Source organism: Equus asinus, chromosome 29 (genome assembly GCF_041296235.1).
Source record: "Equus asinus isolate D_3611 breed Donkey chromosome 29, EquAss-T2T_v2, whole genome shotgun sequence".
Lineage (NCBI taxonomy): Eukaryota > Metazoa > Chordata > Mammalia > Perissodactyla > Equidae > Equus > Equus asinus.
In genome coordinates this window covers 44622623-44641669 of record NC_091818.1, presented here as the reverse complement: position 1 = coordinate 44641669, position 19047 = coordinate 44622623, and the positions used below count along the sequence as shown (strand labels likewise).

The window sequence follows — 19047 nt, the reverse complement described above, 5'->3', positions numbered from 1 at the left end:
AAACATCTTGTTAAATTTACACAAATCAAAATATTCCAAACTTTAAAAACATGCATCTTGCATGTTGCATGAAACTCCATTTGGGAATTTTACTTGACTGCATTCCATGGGAGAAACAACATGCCATAAAAGTTTCGGCAGATTCAGGATTCACAGACCTGAGTGTACACCTCTTACAGATCAAGTGTCGACAGTAGAGATCACTGCAGTAAAATGCTCTCCTGAAGACCCCATGTGCCATACATGGCAACAAGACACGCCAGGCCTTTCAAATTCACGCTGGACATGGGGGATGACAGAGCTCCTCAGTGCCCTAAGGGGTGCGTCTTCTCGAGCACATCGTTTTATTCTGCTCCCGTCCTCTCCCTCTTCTTACAGGATAGGAAACGGGGCCTCACTACACAGGCTTCACAGAGCACGTTTCCTGTGCCTCACCCTCGGTGTGGTTGTATGTTTTGTGTTCATTTTGTTTTGCAAAAATCTCTGAGCTCTTCTCATCTGCAGCCAGATTGGCCCCACTTCTCAGTGATTTGGGGGCAGAAGCATCAGTGTGGACGAGTGGTGGGGGTTGAGGTCTGGCCACCGGAGCCCTTTGCGTCAGGCCGCCGAGGGGCATGACAAGGGGCAGCTCTGCGTTCTGGGGGCAGCTGAGCATCCTGCATTGGCAGCACCTGACCATGGATGCCATGGGTCTGTGTCCCCAGCTGGGGGCTCCACTCTTCCACCAGTGGCCCCCGGTCACTGCACTGGCCCTCTGCTTTCATCTCCCCTGTGAGATCCTGCTTCAGACATGGTGCCGGTCTCTCCCAGTACGTATGCAGACTAAGGGTGGCTTCAAGTTGATGTTGAGTGGTATACGAAACACAAACAAAATCAAACACCATATTATGTTTTACCGAGAAGTAGACAAATATACAGCAGGAGCACCAGCCCCACAGACGTAGGGGTGATCGAGCTCAGGGGAATGTAAAGAAGGAGGGAAGGAGGAGGGAAGACGTCTTGAGGGGGTCTTTGAGTATTTCGTGTGATAATGATAATAATTGGTATTGTTTCACAAGTTATGGGGCGTGTGACTGCATGACTAATGGGGATGCTGACAAGAGTGAAATGGGTGTTATTCCTAACCAGCCCCACACTACAGGTTGCACTGGCACCCACGGGACACAGGCTCACCCTCCTAAAGAGACAGGTCATGACGGCTTGACAGTGTACTTATACCACATCTTGGAACAGCAGCTCATATACCAATGAAAAAGGAGAGGAAACAGTATAAAAGACGGGTGAATGAACAGTGTAGTTATTGCTATTTTTAACTGTAGCGTGCCTGGGATCTTGGCGACACTTGCTTGGTACGGAAGCCTCTATTTGGAAGGTTGTTGGAAAGTTTAAGTTTATTTTTCCTTAAATGAGTCTCCATTGAACATTATCCATTTGCTCTTCCCATTACTTAGAAGAAAATGATTCAAAAAATATAATACATTGTGAAACTTTATAAGGAACACGATTATCATAACTGAAAGAAAAGTCAGTACCCGTTTGAGTGAAAAGTAGGAGAAGATTCACAAAGAAACCTAAATTTCAAACCCAAGATTTTTGCCTTCTGCAGTGTGGAGGGACCAGCATCAAGATGGACCAGGACAGTAACTGGTCATCACGATTCAACTTGCATAAAGAGTGAAAGTCACTTAAAAAAATAAGGCAGCCAAGAGAAGGAAATGAACCAAAATATTGCAAGAGCGGAAAGGTTACTGTGTGTTTTAAGGCCAAATAAATGTTAATGTTGATCTAAAAGGATTCAGAAAGAACAAGTATTAAAAATAAACTTTAAAGACATAAGCTTGTTGTCAGAGTACTTTCTAAATTTGCCCGTGCATTTTTGGAAGGATTATATTTACACTAAGTTCCTGGCCTTGCTGTCTCCATACGTGTAATGTGGAGTGCAGAGGCACACAACTGCATGCACACACGCACCCACACACACACTTTCAGTCACTCAGATTGGGAACAATTTCTGTTGTAAGTCAGCTGAGAGTTGCAAGACATTTTTACAAATAAAGACTTTTATGCCTTGTTATCTCATCGGCTGGGACGTTCACAAAGCCCACGTACGCAGGATGTACTGACAGCCACGTGCAACCTGAGTCCCACATATAATGCTGTTGAAATGCTGCATCCAGGTCAGACCGGGCTCTGGGTCCCAGGTTCAGCTGTCCTTCCATCAGGATGCGCCCTCAGCTCTCGCCTTGTCCCAGCTCTGGGTCCGGAGGCTCCCTCAGTCCCACGTATCTGATCAGGGAGGGGACTAAAGAAATCCGCCCGGTCCACTCTCTTTGCTAAGTTCAGTGGCTTGAAGAAGCCTCGTTCTCATTTCTGGAGATAAGGGATGAGGACTTTCTGGCCCGTTATCGATAAAATGCCACCAAGAGTTGGTGGTTTGTTTACAAAGGAACTTTAAAAACCCAGAAATCCTACTTATGAGAGTTTCTGTAAAAGGATTTTATAAATGATATCTTGAGCAGATGGGAAGAGCAATTTTAGTCAATTTGCGTGCGACGGAGTTGCATATCTTCTCCTTAATCTTCCTTTCCCTGTGTTATGTTGTGGAGACAGTCTGCTTTCTTACGAGGGTCTCAGCTATTTAACTGTTTGGTTTCAAGTTGCCATTTCCAAGATCAGTCACCGTAGGGTGAGTCAGATGGCCTACTTGACTGTGCTCTGCCTGGGTTTGTTTCTGCGATCCACTTTCCATGCATTTACTCAGTGAGTTTAGAACAGAACCTATATGTTTACCTGGGGCTTCAACTTGATTTTGACTTTGTTTCGCCAGCATAGAATCTGAGCCGGTTTAATCTAGGAAATCGGAACATTAAACTTACCCTTTATGCTAGGAAGTGGGTGAAAAAACCCTGTCCACAAACACACAGAGGCACACCCTCAAGGTAATACAGAACATTTTCATTTTAAGTCCAGATGCACAATAACCAAAAAAGTATTTAAAGCTGATGAGAACATTTTACAGTATTTGAATTTAGTCCCAAGGTTTTGCTGAATGAATAATATGCTTTATTTTCGTTGCAAATCGTTAACTAGTTTGAATATCACAACAAACAACATGCTCCTCTAGACCTTCTCTTGGTGTCGGGTGTTGTGTGGGTGTAGCACACCAGCTTCTTTTTTTCCATTTGCTTTTTGAGAAATAGAATTTAAAATTTCCCTACTCCTGATGTTAATTCATTGTATTCCCTAAATATTTTTACCGTGTACAACAGTTAATATTTATGTTGAGCTCAATACATATGTTATATAGATATCTGAAAAATGAACATGTTGAATGTCTGAGTTTGTTAAACAATCACTAAGCTTTTCTTTACCCCTCAAATCAGAAAATTGTGTTGCTGATGCTGCTTAAGTACGTGGAGGCGCCGTGAGAGGTGTATGTCACTATGTGTCTGCATGTGCATTTACACATATACAAATACATCTACACACATGTACATATGCACACACATTCATTAAGATGTCAGGAGTTTGGTTTCGTGCTGTTCAGCATCCTTCTGGAATGGGAAGTACAGACCGTCCCTTGAGCCCTTCTGTGTCACAGTCCCATGTCATAGCTTTGATGGTACTGGTGACATTGCTTCTGAGATGTTGTCATTGACAACTCCTCAGTGGTACAACCCCACATTGCCCAGAGGACACCTGCCCTTGGGTTTGGCGCACCCTCACCGTGAAACTCCCCTCCTTCCTGGGCCCGCACTCGCATGGCCACCTGGATGTACCTCCGTGTTCGACTCCACGCCAGGGTGATGGTTCCTTTGCACCAAGAGCATCTGATTGAGGAACAAAGGTTCTGGATTCTAATTCAGGCTCTCTCACCATCTAGCTTTCTGAAGAGCCACTTATCTGGGTCTCACTGATCTTATGCAAAAACAGAGATGATGTTGAGTTAGTGAAACCCCAAGATCCTTTCTACCTCTCAATAAGAAGGGCATACGAGGGGCCGGCCCCATGGCTGAGTGGTTAAGTTTGCATGCTCCATTCGGTGGCCCCAGGTTTCGCTGGGTTGGATCTTGGGTGCAGACATGGCACCACTCATCAGGCCATGATGAGGAGGCATCTTACATAGCACAACCAGAGGGACCTACAGCTAGAATACACAACCACGTACTGGGGGGCTTTGGGGAGAAGAAGAGGAAGAAGAGGAGGAGGAGGAGGAAGAAGATCGGTAACAGTTGTTAGCTCAGGTGCCAATCTTTAAAAAAATTAGAAGAGCATACGACTCATTCTATTCAAGTTGGAAAAGCATGATCAGCGGGAGGTGGAAAATGTTCTGCCACCATTTACAGTCAAGCACTGCTTAACGACAGGGGTACATTCTAAGAACTGTGTTATTAGATGATTTTGTCTCCGTGCAGACATCACAGAGTGTACTTAGACAAACCTAGACGGTACAGCCTAGCACACGCCTAGACTGTGTGGTACTAATCTCATGGGACCACTGTCACATATGCGGTCCATCAACGTTGCCATGTGGCACATGACTGTACTCTGTGGAGGGTGACCCTTCTTAGAATCAGGATAGTTCACACTACTTTCAACTAGAAATGGGCATTGTAAGAGGGGCAGGAAAGAAGGAAACAACGGGCAGAATAAAATAAAATCCACGTAGGTTCATACCGTCACATCAGATGGCAACGCTCAAGACAAAATAATTGAGAAAAACGTTCTGGGCATCGTTTAATCAAATCTGATGTTAGCCCAATTCCACAAGTATTTCTCATCAACTAGAGACATGATGGTGATGAAAATGGAACTTATGGATTTTCAGGCTCTTGTTGAGTTAGAGACAGTGTTTCTGGAAAGAGGGCACGGAGAATCCAACAGTATGCTTGGTTTGCGGGAAAAGTCTCAACGGTGAATAGAAGTGTGCTTCTCTGTCCGTGATGGCTGAGCTGTGTCCCTCGGCTCCATGTGTTGAAGCCCCAATCCCCAGTAGCTCAGAGCACGACTGCTTTTGGAGAAGGGACTTTAAAGAGGTGGTTAAGGTGAAATGAGGTCACTAGGGAGGGCCTTCATCCCATATGACTGGTGTCCTTTTAAGAAGAGGAGATCAAGACACAGACACACACCAGGGATGACCACATGAGGACACAGGGAAAAGACGACGTCTACACAACAAGGAGAGAGGCCTCCGGAGAAACCAGCCCTGCCCGCACCTGGATCTCTGACCTCCAGCCTCCAGAGCTGTGAGAGAATAAATGTCTGCTGTTTAAGCCCCTAGTCTTGGAACCTCGTATGGCAGCCCTAGCTGCCAATTAATACACTATCTATTTTCGTATAGTTGACTTAGACTAACAAGGATAAAAAGCTTCACTTATTCTAAATTTTATCTTAAAAGTTCATTTATAGGTCACCTAAACATGACAGACATTTTGCCATTCACGGTATGAATGTATATATGTTTACATGCATGAAATGCGTGTGAAATCTTATCATTTGAACACTGTTGCATCATCTCTTAATTCAGATTTTGTTCCTATTTTATAGATAAGCAAACGGTGCAGCAGGGAGGAATTCCCAGAGCAGGATGGCGTAAATGCTCAGTACACATGCCTGACCAGTTTTTAGCTCTTCTCGCCTGTGGGCTGAAAGGGCCGTTGTTGGAACAGTGTCATCACTGCTGACCTACACTTGACAAATCAAGAGGATCTTGTTGAAAAAACCAAAGCAGGGACTCAGCCAGATGACTCTTTCAGATTTGTCCTCCCTCGTATTTGTTGACCTTTTTGGCAAGGCTAACATTCTGCAAAATAGATTCATCCAGTCCCATGACTTTTGAGTTCATGTGCTATGGCTGTGATGTGAGTAAACCCAACGTCCCCCTCCTGGGCCGGGGCCACCAGTGAGGTCACACCGGTAGTGTTACACGTAATGTTCCTATTTATTTTTTCCCCCTCAAGTGTGTGGAGTTTGTTTTTGACATGAACCCGGACCAGAAGGTGATTCCTTCTTGCAGAACCACAGCAGGCTAAGTCACAGAGTGCTTCCGAGTGGCACAGGACACATCCAGGGACCAGGGAATGGAAGGGAAGCACCAAGAGGGAACTCCAGAGGAAGGAAACTTGCTTTATACACAGCAGATAATGCTTCTGCCTTCATGTGTGAAGGTGAATGTTTCAGACACAGAGGTGGTTTTGATGTCAGCGATACAACAACTCTGCCATGTGAAGGACGATTCAGAATGGACAGATGAGGGCAAGGCCATCTTGAGACACCCTGTAAAGACCAGCTCAGCCTGAACACTGAAAGAAGGAAAGTCCAAATGAGTCAAGAGCAGAGACTGTTTCCTTAATGACACTGGATTAGGGATAAACCTGGTGAAGAAGTATGGATGCTAACGTCAGATTTCTGCTGTGTAGAATTTATAATTTCTTACCTATAAACACACACACAAATGGTATGTGGCATTCAATCTGTTGTGTGGTTTCAACTTCGTCAACTCGTATTTTATCATTTCCCTGATCTTCAAGTTCGCAAACATTTCTAAATATCATTATAGATAAATATCTAGACCTTATGACTACAGCCAGCAGCACTATTGTCGCCAAAGAGAGCAGACCAAAGAAGTTGTGCGTGCTGAAAAATTTTATCTTCTGGTGTGGCACTTTGGGTGTGGGTTCCACACACATCTCCTGCTGAATTAATGTAGATGAGATAGAGACAGAGATAGAGGGAGTCAGAGAGACAAATGGACAGACAGATCACTCCAAAGTTATCTAATAAGTAAGAGATAAGAAAGACCAGGAAACATACTATCTATGTAGGAACAAGGGACAAATTCAGTGACTCTCATCTTTTTCATGCTGTCTCCTGTGTCCACAATATTGAGTGGACATGGCGCTGGGAAGACCTTCGATGTCAATTTGGATGAACTCTACATCCTACTTCTCGTGACCTCCAGGTAAAGAGATGCCGCCCTTAGTCACAAAGAATCCCAAGCTATGTCATGAGTTGGACGCTGTGTTTAAGTTACTTTCTTTGGCTTGGTGCTAGATTTTTGTATTACACAGACTCACACATGCTTGCCCTCAGCAATGAAGACAGAGTTGAATTTTTGTGAACCAAGAAGCAAAGGGTGGCTGAGTTCTTGGGCAGCGTTTGGACCTTTCTAGAAGGAGGAGCCTGGCAGGTGTGGGGGACTCAAGGACAGATGTGTCCCCATGAGGCAGGAGGAGCTGTGCCTCCGTGCTCAAGGCACAGAGGAGAGGCTGAGAAGAATTCATCAGGGTCGAGGTGAGGAGCACCAGGCTCCCAGGGGCTTCTGGCTGGAGCATCTCTGGAATTGTTTGGGTCTCAGGGTTTCATCTCATCCCATCCACACAAATACCCATGGGCGTGCCAATCATCGGTGCGGCTGGTTTGGCGAACAGTGGAAGTATTCCTCTCAAGCTTTCTGAAAGGAGGGTTTTGTAAAATATCTCTTCAGCATGGATTACAGAGGAGCCAGAGCCATATTGAGATCTGCTTTCTGGCTCTGTTAGAGCATTTTCCAGCGCTTTTGTTATTGCTTAATCCCTGCCATTTAGCACTGTGGCTGACACATAAAGGTGTTCCATAAGTGTGTGTTGAATGAGTTCATTCAAATTTACACGGCAATGACTTAGAAATAAATCAGCCAGTGTCCTTTATACATCTGCAATCTAAATCTGATCATTAATTCTGCAACAACCATTTATTGATTGTGTACAAAGGGATAGCCACTGCGCTAATTTCTGGAAACACAGAAAGCTCATCTGGCCCCATCCTTGAGGAGCCTCAGCACAGACAGAAGCAAGCCTCGCCATTCGAACCCGCAGATCATTCCACAGAACAAGAACTGAAGAAGCTGCCTTCCTCCCCAGGTGTCATCATCCCCGTACACCACCCCCACACTGCTCCCTGTGTAAACTGCTGCAGCTCCCACATCGGTCCACAATCTCCTTGGGAAATGTCCCCTTCTACCACGTGGTTCTGATTATTCTTTAAGCAGTTCTTATGTCAAAAATGAAATCTGTTTGCTCAGTGGATTTTAATTGAGTAGCTATTATGTTTTGACACTCTGGAGGGAATAAAATGTTCAAATTTGGAGAAGTTTACATTTTAATGATTTAAGTTTTATACAGGAGTTTCACCTGAAATAATAAAATAAAGACAATAGAAATCCCATCTTGTAAAAGCTGTGATAATATTTTGTATTTTAAAAAAATTCCCATAGAGCCTCATACTGTGTTGGGGTCCTGGTGGGTTATGTTCGCTCCCTGCTTCGATTTTCCGTTTGTATGTCCACACCCCCTATACAGTGTAGCCTCAGGGAGAAGGACCTCATCAACCTTTTCTTCTTGTGTCTTTTTAGTTCCTAGCCCTTTGGCTACCCATAGTGGGCACTTGAGGAGACATATTTGCAAGGGAATAAATGCTACATACACACATCAAACACAGCCCTTGTCTGAACACACACGTGATGTTTAAGGCAAAATTGCAAACACAGCAGAATTGGCTAACATGCCCCACACTTTAAAACAAGTGCCCTTTCTGTTTTGGAAGATACAGAAAATAAAATGTAGGAAGAGGGGCTGTATCAGAGCAGAGGAAGAGGAGACATCAGTTACTCTCCGCACCCTCCTTCTCTCTCTCTCTCTCTCTTTCTCTCTGTGTCTCTCCCTCTCTTCCTGTCCCTGCATTTACGTCCCTTCCTGCCACTGTGGTTTTGTTTCCCTCTTGTTTTATGATGTAAGAGGATAGATTTTTTTTATTAGTGGCAAAGACAAAAAGAGTTATTTCACTTCTTTGTGTGAAATATGCACAAAGGGAAATTTTAAAAAATGATATTTTGGAGCTTTTACAATTAAAAATTAATGTTCTCCTCAATACTAAAAAACACAGTTGTCAACCAAGATCATTTTTCACTCTCTCTCAAGGAGTTTGTGTTCTCAGAAGTTTAGTCAAGATTTTTTTTCTATACGTGATTTTTTAAATGTTCATCTAAAGATAAGTATACATGGGATCTGCTATTCCAGAGTTAGAGTCTTTTAACATTTCCCTGTTCATTATTTCGATAAATGCTTATATGTGTTTTTAAATCTCGTCTGTCCTCTCCATGTATTGTGTGCTTATATTAGGAATCTGCAGAAAACACACAAGTGAAATTTTTAATGACGAATTCTCTTCATTATCTGCCTACAAAGACCAAGTTATAAATTAACTTCCCTAAAATAATTGGATTAAAAACTCAGGTGATTATGAACTCTCAAACTTGTTAGATCTAAAATGAGTAGTCTTTTCATCCTAAATGCTTAAAAAGTAAATATTTCGCTGAATTTCCATCAGTGCTGGATAGACACCACCTGTGCTCCTGATGGGGAGCTGGTGTGGGGACCCGGGCCACACACGCAGTGCCCCCAGGAGCCGCCCGGATTCACTCTTAGCTCAGAGTCTTTCAAGGGCTGTCAAGGTCGGTGTAGTCCTCCTCCTACTGTCTGAGAGATTTTGAAACCTGCTGTTTGTTTTAAACCTAGTGTTTTTCCTAGAGATGTAGCAATGATTTTTATTTCAAATTTATTTCTCCTTTAGAAAGAAAACTCGCAGCCTGGACTCATTTGAATTTTAAAAATTTCTCCTTGAACCATATATTTTGAACTAAAAAGTCGCTTTCTGTTAGAATTCTGTTAGAATCGAAAGAGTCCTTTAAAAACTTTAATTTACAGTGTTAACATTTAGAGTTGCACAAATAAAATGTCTTTATGACTGTGGATAAAGTAAGCCATCCATGTTTTTATTCAACTAATGGACAGTAATAGGTATGATTTTTAATATTCTTCTGTTCATCACCCAAATTTACGAAAGTCTTTTTTTTAAAATTGTACTTGTCAGATAGTGTCTGAGCTCACGCACATTTTACATTTCAGCACGCAGGCCTGAGCAGGTCTGATAAAAAGAGGGCGCCTGTTTCCTTTAAGGACACGTCTGTCTCCACAGCCACAAGCCACATGCGAGTGGAGCATCTGTTACAGACAAGGATGAGTGAACCCAGCCAGACTTGGGGTGCAGGGGAGGTCAAAACCGATTTTGCTGACGTCTCTGTCATGTTTATTAAATTGTACTTTTCCAAAAGCAATTGAACTTTTAGGAAATATGGCATTCATTTTAAAGAGAGGAAATCCAGGTACTTGGATGGACGTAGACTGATAAAATCAATTTTTTAATCAATTATTGGTGGCCTAGGTGGATGCTCTCAGCTAGTTTATGGCAATGCCCGAGTCCTGCTTCCTAGAAGCAGTACCACCCTCACTGTTGGTTTGCTTTTCACTGCAGAGAGCATTCGACTGGGGTTAGCGTTTTCAACTAGGCACGGGCTCCAGCGTCAGCGACCTGAGTGCCCTTCCATCCTATTTTAACACCACATTTGGGAAGACATATTTAAGAAACCATGTAGGACATTACAAAATGATGAGGCAGATCTTCCACCTATCGATGGGAGGAAACGAGAATCAGAGATTTCATCTCAAACAAATGGCGCAGCAAAGATTAATTAAATCTATAAAATTCTCTGAAGAGAATCAACACCCCAGCTGAGATATTTAAAGGAACGCTTTCTACTATGTGCAAATCACCCGAAAGTGTCCAGCCAATGTTTAGGTGCAAGATTCACTCCGGTATAGCAGAGACTCCAGAAAAGAAGGTTGGCTAATACATTCTGAGCAATATTTATTTCACTTACTGTCCAAATGGTGAAGCACCAGCAAGAGAAGGAAGCTTGAAGTTCTCCGTGGGCACCGACATAAATGTGCCCGGGAATGGACGTGACCAGATTTTAGCTGAAGTGAACAGGTACTTACACAGGAAAAAACAACGAGGGCCCTATTTCACCTCTCGTCTACACTGCTGGACGTTCTCCCTAACCCTGCAGATTTTGATCACACTGGGTGTGGACACAGAGCTGGACCTTTTCGGCTTGAGATTTCAGCCGCTGTGAATATTCCCGTAGCACTTAGTTACACAAACACGGCCGCTCCAACCACCCTCCCTGCACTGAAGCAGCCACACGAAGCCACCGGCAATCCTGTAACTTTCCATGGACGCGGCCAGGAGAAGGCTTCTAAGATTTCATCTCTTAGGGATTCACAGGAAGTGATCTTAACTCTAAAAGTCACCTGAGCATTTATATTATATGCCTCTTCCTTCTTAAATCTAAATGCTACTTCTCTTTGTTTATACAAATGTTCCATTTATTGGACGCTATTTTTTAGCCAAGCATAAAATACCCGCTTTATTATAAATATAAAATTTATATTACCTGTTTGCTATTTTTTGAGATTTAAAAAATTTTAACATTAACTATCAGTAATTTTTATAATTTAAAACAGATGATAATGAATTTACATGTGTATATATATATACACACATACACACGTGTGCATGTGTATTTTATAGCGCAAAGAGGGCTTTTTACCGGCCATTTTCTTACCAGAAACCAGATACTAATTGTATTCATTCCCCATCAATAAAATAATAAAATGCAATTATTTTGCTGCCCTTCATACTCAACATCTGTAACCAGAATAAAAGATGACTAAATATCCACCGTGTATGGAGAGCACCTAGGCTCTCAGATTAACTCTTTATTACCAAATATTTATTGTTCTTCAGAAAAAATCTTCTATCTTTGCAAGTGGTCAAGTTTATTTTTGGGAAAATTGCTGATCTCTTACACAGCAAACATGTCCATTTCTAGGGTGTTAATTCTTTGATGGGTTTCCTGGGAAGACCCTCGAGAATTTGCAGATGGAGACTCAGAGCTCCAACAGCCGCATTTGCAACGATGTTGCTTGAACCAAGCCAGGCAAGAAATGAGATACAATAGCCCCCGCTCCCGGTTCCTTTTAAATAAAATAAACGAATAAATAAAAGTTTAATCACCAAAGAGGGATGTCTGCAACCAAGGTAGTCCCATATGCAAGTACAGGAGTCTACGTTTTTACATCTCTAACTCTACCCTCCCCTTTCTGTTTTCTAATCTCCCGGGAGCGTGTCAGATTCCTATGTGAATCAAGAATTAAACAGACTTTTCCCCTCTTTTTGAAAGCAATGTCCCTTTAGTTGATAGTGGTACATTTTTAAATAAATATATTAGTAGCAAGAAATAAACAATTCTCTTTGCACAATAAAGTACTTAACAGGGTGTATTTCCAAATTTCAGTGGAGGAAAAACACTGACTTGAAAAGACGGGGGTTCATTTAGGTTCACGCTGTTTACACGTGCTCAGCACCAAGGGTCTGGGATCTCTGCTGCTCTTCAGGCCGCGCGCTGCTGTGCTGCGTGTGCTTGTGGTACAGCCACACGCACGGCTAACACTCAGGAGCTTGACTATTTCGTGAAGGACGTTCATGCTTTTCATATCTCACTTGGCATTCACCTTTTTTTTTTTCAGTTTCAAAATGGCTATAATAAGTGCTTTTAAAATCATGCTTACCACGTGAAAATTTATCCTTTTAGAAATTTTATTTGCTAGTAATTAAGATTTCAATTTACCAGTGCAGCCTCGATTTAAATGATGAAGAGCAGAGCAGTATAATTATTTTTGGTTTTATGAGTTGTTCAAAACTGTTCATGTTACAAAAACACTGACATTCACTTTCTGGCATCTCAGGAAAAGAAGCAGGCAGATACAAAAATTGCTCAAAGATTTCAACTTTCTTTACTGTGTATATATGTGTACATGGATACCCTACACAACAAACATAAGTGTGTCTGTATACATGGTCTTTAAATGGGACGTGGAATGCTTTCAGAGCATGAGTTATTTTTCCATGCCTCAAAAAAGAACAATACAGTTTCCTCATTCGGCATTTCCTTACGTAAGTCTCTTCTGGGACGGCACTTCTGCAATAATCACCACAATTTAGATATGGATACATGAGCCTCATATTTTTATTCTAAATTCAAGTTCACTCATCATATCTAATGCCTTCGAAGCGATCTCAAATTACTGCTGTTACACGGGTCACTAGAAACCAGAGGTGCCAACACAAATTTTAAAAAGAGACAGGAATAAAAACGCCCTACACAATTAGATGATGAAGAACGGTTTAATCCATCTAATTTTATCACTAAACCCGGTCCTTCCTCGGGAGCTGTCAGAGCACGAGGTGCGTGGGTGAGGGGACGCGGGCTGTGGTGCAGGAGGAGTCGGTCCCCCGCCAGCCAGCACGGACACGGTCGTGAGTCACTGAGGCTGCTGGGGGGAAGAGCCCACAGCCTCTGTACTCCATCCTCAGCACCATCTTTCTATTTCATTAATTTTTCATGGAATTCCATTTCCCCACAAGCCTGCGTCTGGCATCCATCTGCTCCACTTATTCTGCTCCTTTTGCCAACTTTTTATCTGCCTTTCACAACATTCAGCCACCGGCCACGCTCCCACCTCGAGATTCATCAGCCCACTCGCAGACCGACACCTGTGTTGCTGTTTCCAAAATCCACCTTCAGTTTTCTAAGATTCCGTGTAACTGATCGCCCTGCAGCAATATCTAAATTTCAAGCACTAATTTATTTTGCTGTCAAATGCCTCAAAAAAAGAAAGGTCATGTGCTGATGCCCGAATTCAACTCGACCGACTTCACAATGATTGTTTCTATAGGATTTCAAATAGTTCTGAGAAGTTCCTTCTCTTCCCCGGCTTCGAGACTGAAGCGCCTCACCTAAAACCCTGTGCTCCTGGCCACCTCATGAACCAGCCGACCTCGCATTGGTGCCCAACCCATCTCCAAACGTATTTGAGTCCAAAGGGCAATTTCTTTTAAATGTCCACAAACTTCAGCCATTTCACACGTTGCATATACCAATGGGTCAAATACTAAAGATATTTTATTTACAGAATGCATTTTATGATAATAAGCAGCTTCTTTTAGAAAAACTATACCAACAAAAGAACACCCAATATACAGAACAGACTACATGTACTGTTTTAATAATTAAAATATGCTGATGAAATTCCCCAGACATATTTCGCTGAAGATATCCGATGACTCAGAGATTAACTGATAAAATTTTAAGTGATTTATCCTTATATACCACACTGTCTTGATGAAACTGCCCCTTATTCTACGTGATGGAGCTGATACTAATTTTAAATACCTTACACCTTTACCTTCACTATTTTGGGTTAAAATATACACCTTTTATAAAATTTCCCCATCCTGTTCCTTCCTAATACAGGCAGACTTTACTATAACCAAAGAACGCAGATCTGGTTGTGCATAATCAGCTTGCATCATTCTGCCCAGAACTGTAAAATAAAGTGCAGTCTGGGAATTGTCCCTGAGAAAGGAGCCAAGCCAAGTGGGCATTTAGCAGGGCGGGCAGCGGGGTCCCCCTGAACCACAAGCACCCCCAGTATTTCCTGCAAGTCTCGGAACCAGGTCGAAGCCGAGTAAACTGCCGTGTCTTTCCCATGGCGCATAGAATGTGAACACTCCTTAACCACACGTGCATAAATGAGATGGTTTCCCCAGGCTTTTTGGAATTTTTTTTAGCCGCCTGTTTTTCTTCCATACAAAAGTCAAATTCTGCCATTTCTCATTTGTCCAGAAAGTGTAAATCATTCATAAATGATTTCTAAGAGAAAGTCCCAACTGAAAAATAGCACACAGGCAAGCACGTACAGACCAGGTCCTGATAAAATAGCCAAAGAGATTGGTGGCTGGGGAGGTTTGCTCTGAGCATCTTCTTTAAAGTTTATCAGAGAGAGAAATGCAGGTCCCGGGTAGGTAATACCTGAAAGTCATATGCTGGGACTGAGTTATTTTTATTTTTACTTTTAAAGATATAAACTACTTCCTTTGTGGTATGGAGACAAAAAAATACCTAATACAAGAAAATATTTCATTTCTGAGGCTATAGATCGTGTTTACTTATAAAGTATCGCATCTATCCCACACTTAAGCTGTAGCTACAGAGTTTTTTATCTCAGAGCCTATAGGTTATTTTGATAACAAAAAGCATATTAAAAAAATCATAGCAAAGCTACTCTCAGAGCAGACATGTAGCAAGCTGGTGGCATTTCACAGCACTGGGCAAATAGAAATGAGGATGCATCTTCAGACAAGGCTCGTTCATCAGAATAGGTGGAAAAATACATACCATTGGCAAAAAAGGTTAACATTCATTTTAATTTACTTATTCACATATAAGAAGAGCCCTTTCTTTGTGCTCTTAATCAGTGGCTTCGCTTAGTATTCAATAAGCCTTCCTAAAATTCTATACCAACCATCCATACACACGTGGCTTTTAAATTGACAGAGTTTTAATATTAGATAAGCTTAAAAGCTGAGGCTATTCTATCAAATTGCTGTTGTTAAAATTCATGAATATTAGAACATAATTTAAATTCACCATTGTCCTGGTAGAACAGGAAAACAAGCATCTCTAACAACTAGGAATTGTATATAAACCGATCTATTCCAAGCAAAATGCAAATTACCATTTAACAGATCCCATAATTGCTATGTTTTCTTTTAACTCCATTACTTACACTTTACATGGTTAACTTTTCCTAAAAAGTGACTATCTAGCAGTTTGAGTTGACTGTCCTACCAAGAGAGCTGTCAGCAGATGCCACGGGAAATTTCACCCCCATGCATCAATCTACGGGGAAAAGGAATTAGTACACGCATCCTGACGCCCTTTCCCCCTTCTGCTCTTGGCTATGAAAATTTAGAGACTTGGTATATTCAAAATAACCAAGGCATAGAAATATTTTACATAAAAATTTTATTTTGAATTTTTATAGTTAAGTTTATAGCTAATGAAGTCTCCCTCCAGATTGCTTGCTTTTCTTTCCAAAATTGAATGCTTTCTCGGCTAGCATGACTGACATTTAAAGGTATGAAAGATGAATTTGGAGAAAGGCATCAATGTCCATCAGCTTATATTTTATTTCTATAGATTGTTTTATTGTGAAATACTATTCCATACTCTTTAATTTAATTATTTAAATATACTAAACAAAAAAACCGTGGGAAACATGAACACTTGAAGTATACATGATGATGTTTCCTTTTTTCTCTTTTAAAAGTTATATTCGTTACCAAATTCTGTGATTTTTTCCAATGTCATCACCACTTTTTGTTAGCATTATTTTTGGAAGACATTAACAGATCTGTTTCGAAAGGATATTTTCAGAGGACAAAGTGAATGGCTGGTGGTCATTTTAGCAGCTCGAGAGTTAAACTAGAATTAGAGGATGACGCCCATTCAGAAACCAAAGGCTGTGAAACCTCTTGAGGACGTGATCAGGCCACCTCTGCCCCCAAGGTCCTGACACACGATCATAATGAACGACTGTTTGATATTGGCATTTACGTTTTCAAACTGTCTGGCTAATTTCTAATATTAGAACGAGCCGTGAAGGACTCGCGGACTGTGTGAGGGCAGTGAGGAAAAGAGGTGGCAGAAACTTCTCTTAGGCCACTACGAAGATGAACATTCGCTAGGAGCATTGAGCACCTCGACCACATCTGACAGCGCCTCCTGCATCAGAAAGACTGGAAAATCAGAACCAGTTCAGTCATGTTTTCTCAACTGTTCTTTGTGGCTCTGTATTCAATTAAAAAAAATCAACACGTTTCAAATAAGGACAAGAACTGAACTTTCTCCTGCAGACTCATAATAAGGAGCTGCCGAGAACAAGTTCCTGTCTGGGCTCTGGGAGAATCTTTGCGCCCTTCCCAGGACCGCGCGCAGGCTGTGGTGGCATTTTTAGGGCTCGCCTCTGGGGCTGGAGCAGAGGCTGATCCTCCACCAGCCCCTCCGTGGAAGCCTGGGCTGGTGACGGATCTGACCAACTTCAGGGCGGCTGAGCTCAGAACATCAGTAACGAGGCACAAACATGACAGCGTGGCAGCAGCAACCTGTCACCCAGCTGCTTTTTCTCCTTTTCTGGTTTGCAGTTTTTCACCACTAACAAGCTGGAATGCCTATATCTCTTTTCATGGATTAATTTCTGCTTTTTTTCCCTCCAGGACCAGCCTGTTCTCTCTGTAGGTCCCAGTGTTACAAAACAACGGGTTCTGCGCTAAGTGGAAACTGTCGGCCAGTTTGGGGGAGGCGGTTGCCAAGGTTTGCCCACTGCTTCCTCCAAGACAATTTGGATGGAGAAGCTGGCACGAGGTCTGCCCCTTGTTTTGAGGGGTGCTGGCTGAAGTGAGTGTTTCCTTTGGCACCGTCTGCTAATGCCTTCTCCGAGAGGGTCAGAGGCAGCTCCTGCAGCCAGCGCCACGGAGTCCAGGAGGGAACCATCCTCTAGTCAAAAGGACGGCCCCGTCCCCTGCCCCTCTCCTCCGCCTAACGCCGCTAACAGCCAAAGGCTCTGCTGAGCCCTCTGCTCTGTTCACTGTTCCCTCTAGGGTCGCAAAAGCCCCCAACCATTTACAAAGGGATCTGAACTCCCGAGCAAGCCAGCGAGTCTCTGCTTTGTCCTGACATCCCAGCAGCGTCCTAAAGTGAAGCTGCTGGAGACAGGCAAACCCCACTGACAGGAGGACCGCGGAGAAGAGTGGAGAGTTAGCACAGAAAACCAGGTCCTTACCTTTCCTCTTGGACCTCCTCCTCCTCCTCCTCTTGGACTTGCATTTAAGTTGACTGTTCAGCACTCCGGACCCTCTGCTGGTCCCCAACACTGATGCCATGGCTGCGCCCGGGTAGGCAGAGCAGGGCAGGAATCCTCTCTTAAACAGTTTCACCTTTCCTGCTCTTGCCGCTGCTGCTACTAAACGCTTCTGCTTCTGCAAATCAGGGAGCCGGTCCACTTTTTAAGACTGAGAACTCACACGCTCCCCCCCCGCTCCTTCTTCCCCTAATTATTCCCTGGTACTGTTTCCAGCTGGGCTGAGAGGCTGTGACGGGAGCCGAACGCCAGAGCGCTCCAGCGACAGGATGCTCCATGCAGGAGAGGTGCGCCCAGCGGTCTGGGCGCTCCCAGCTCTCCTCCTCCGGGCGGCCTCTCTTGATCTGGGCTCCAAAGGCAGGGCTTCTACTTTGGCACCTCTGCTAGTTGTTTGGCACCAGCCACTTTGAAGCCAATCACGCAGGGAGCTCTTCGATTTGCTGCTGCAAAGTCTAATTAGATCCAATCGCAGCTGTCTGCCGGCTCTGACATCAGCACCACCCGCCCTTCGCATCCTCTGTCAGCTTGCAAACTCAGCTCCCATTTGGACGGATGGAACTGCCCAGGACCCGGTGGAAAGGGAAGGAGGCTGCCCGGGAGGGAGGGAACAGCAGCAGGGCAGAGCCAGCCTGCCTGGGAGAAGCCTGCGGGGGCAGCTCGCAGGATCCACCGTGTGAGCCAGGTTTCTGGCTTCAGACCGAAGGGATGGCATCGCATGCTTCTGCACACTCGCTCGGCTCGGAGAGAGGCAGCGACTGTTTCCCCAACCAAACAGTTCTTAACTAGTTAATTCGTGATAATGCTTGTTGTGTCGAGGAGGAGATTTCTCTCTAAGAAATACGGAGCCCTCACTTCCTCAGAAAGGGGCTAAGATTTGCACTTCCCCAGGAGACAGCCTCTCAGGTGTATTCATTCTTCAGAGGCTGCTTGTTTGTCTGTTTGCTTGTTTGTTTTCTTTTTTCCTTTCATATCCCTTGGCGGTTCCCTTTGCAAAAGAGAAATATCGTGTAAGGACGGAGGTGCTGGGATCTGAGCCTGATTTTTTAAGGAGAGGTATTTGAATGGGATGCTTTATTTAGGGAACAATGGAAAGAGAGGTAGAGAGGATTTTCACCTGATGGTTTTACTGCCGAATGTAACACTCGGAGGAAAGAAAGTAACATTTACGAGCAGGTGCATTGCAATTTGAAACAGTTTGAACAATTTTTTTCATAGTTCTCCTGTTTTTCAAGACTATTCTTGTGGAACCTTAAAAATCTAACGTAAAATATAAGAAGGAAAATAATCCAGCCATCGTCATTGCATCTTACATTTAAATCACAATCCATCTTACATTTTAATCACT

The 19047-nt window shown here is 43.3% G+C and overlaps 1 protein-coding gene across 2 annotated transcripts in view; it reads right to left on the bottom strand.

Annotated features, from left to right (window-relative positions):
* The window catches only part of ADARB2 (adenosine deaminase RNA specific B2 (inactive)), a 467604-nt gene extending 449543 nt beyond the window's left edge, over nucleotides 1–18061 (bottom strand). The window contains exon 1 of one of the 2 annotated variants that reach the window (XM_070500990.1): nucleotides 17625–18061. In XM_070500990.1, coding sequence (XP_070357091.1) covers nucleotides 17625–17724 — 100 coding nt within the window. In that variant the 5' untranslated portion in view covers nucleotides 17725–18061. The remainder of the gene's footprint in view (nucleotides 1–17624) is intronic. The other variant, XM_070500989.1, reaches the window with a different exon arrangement.
* Nucleotides 18062–19047: the final 986 nt, after the last annotated feature.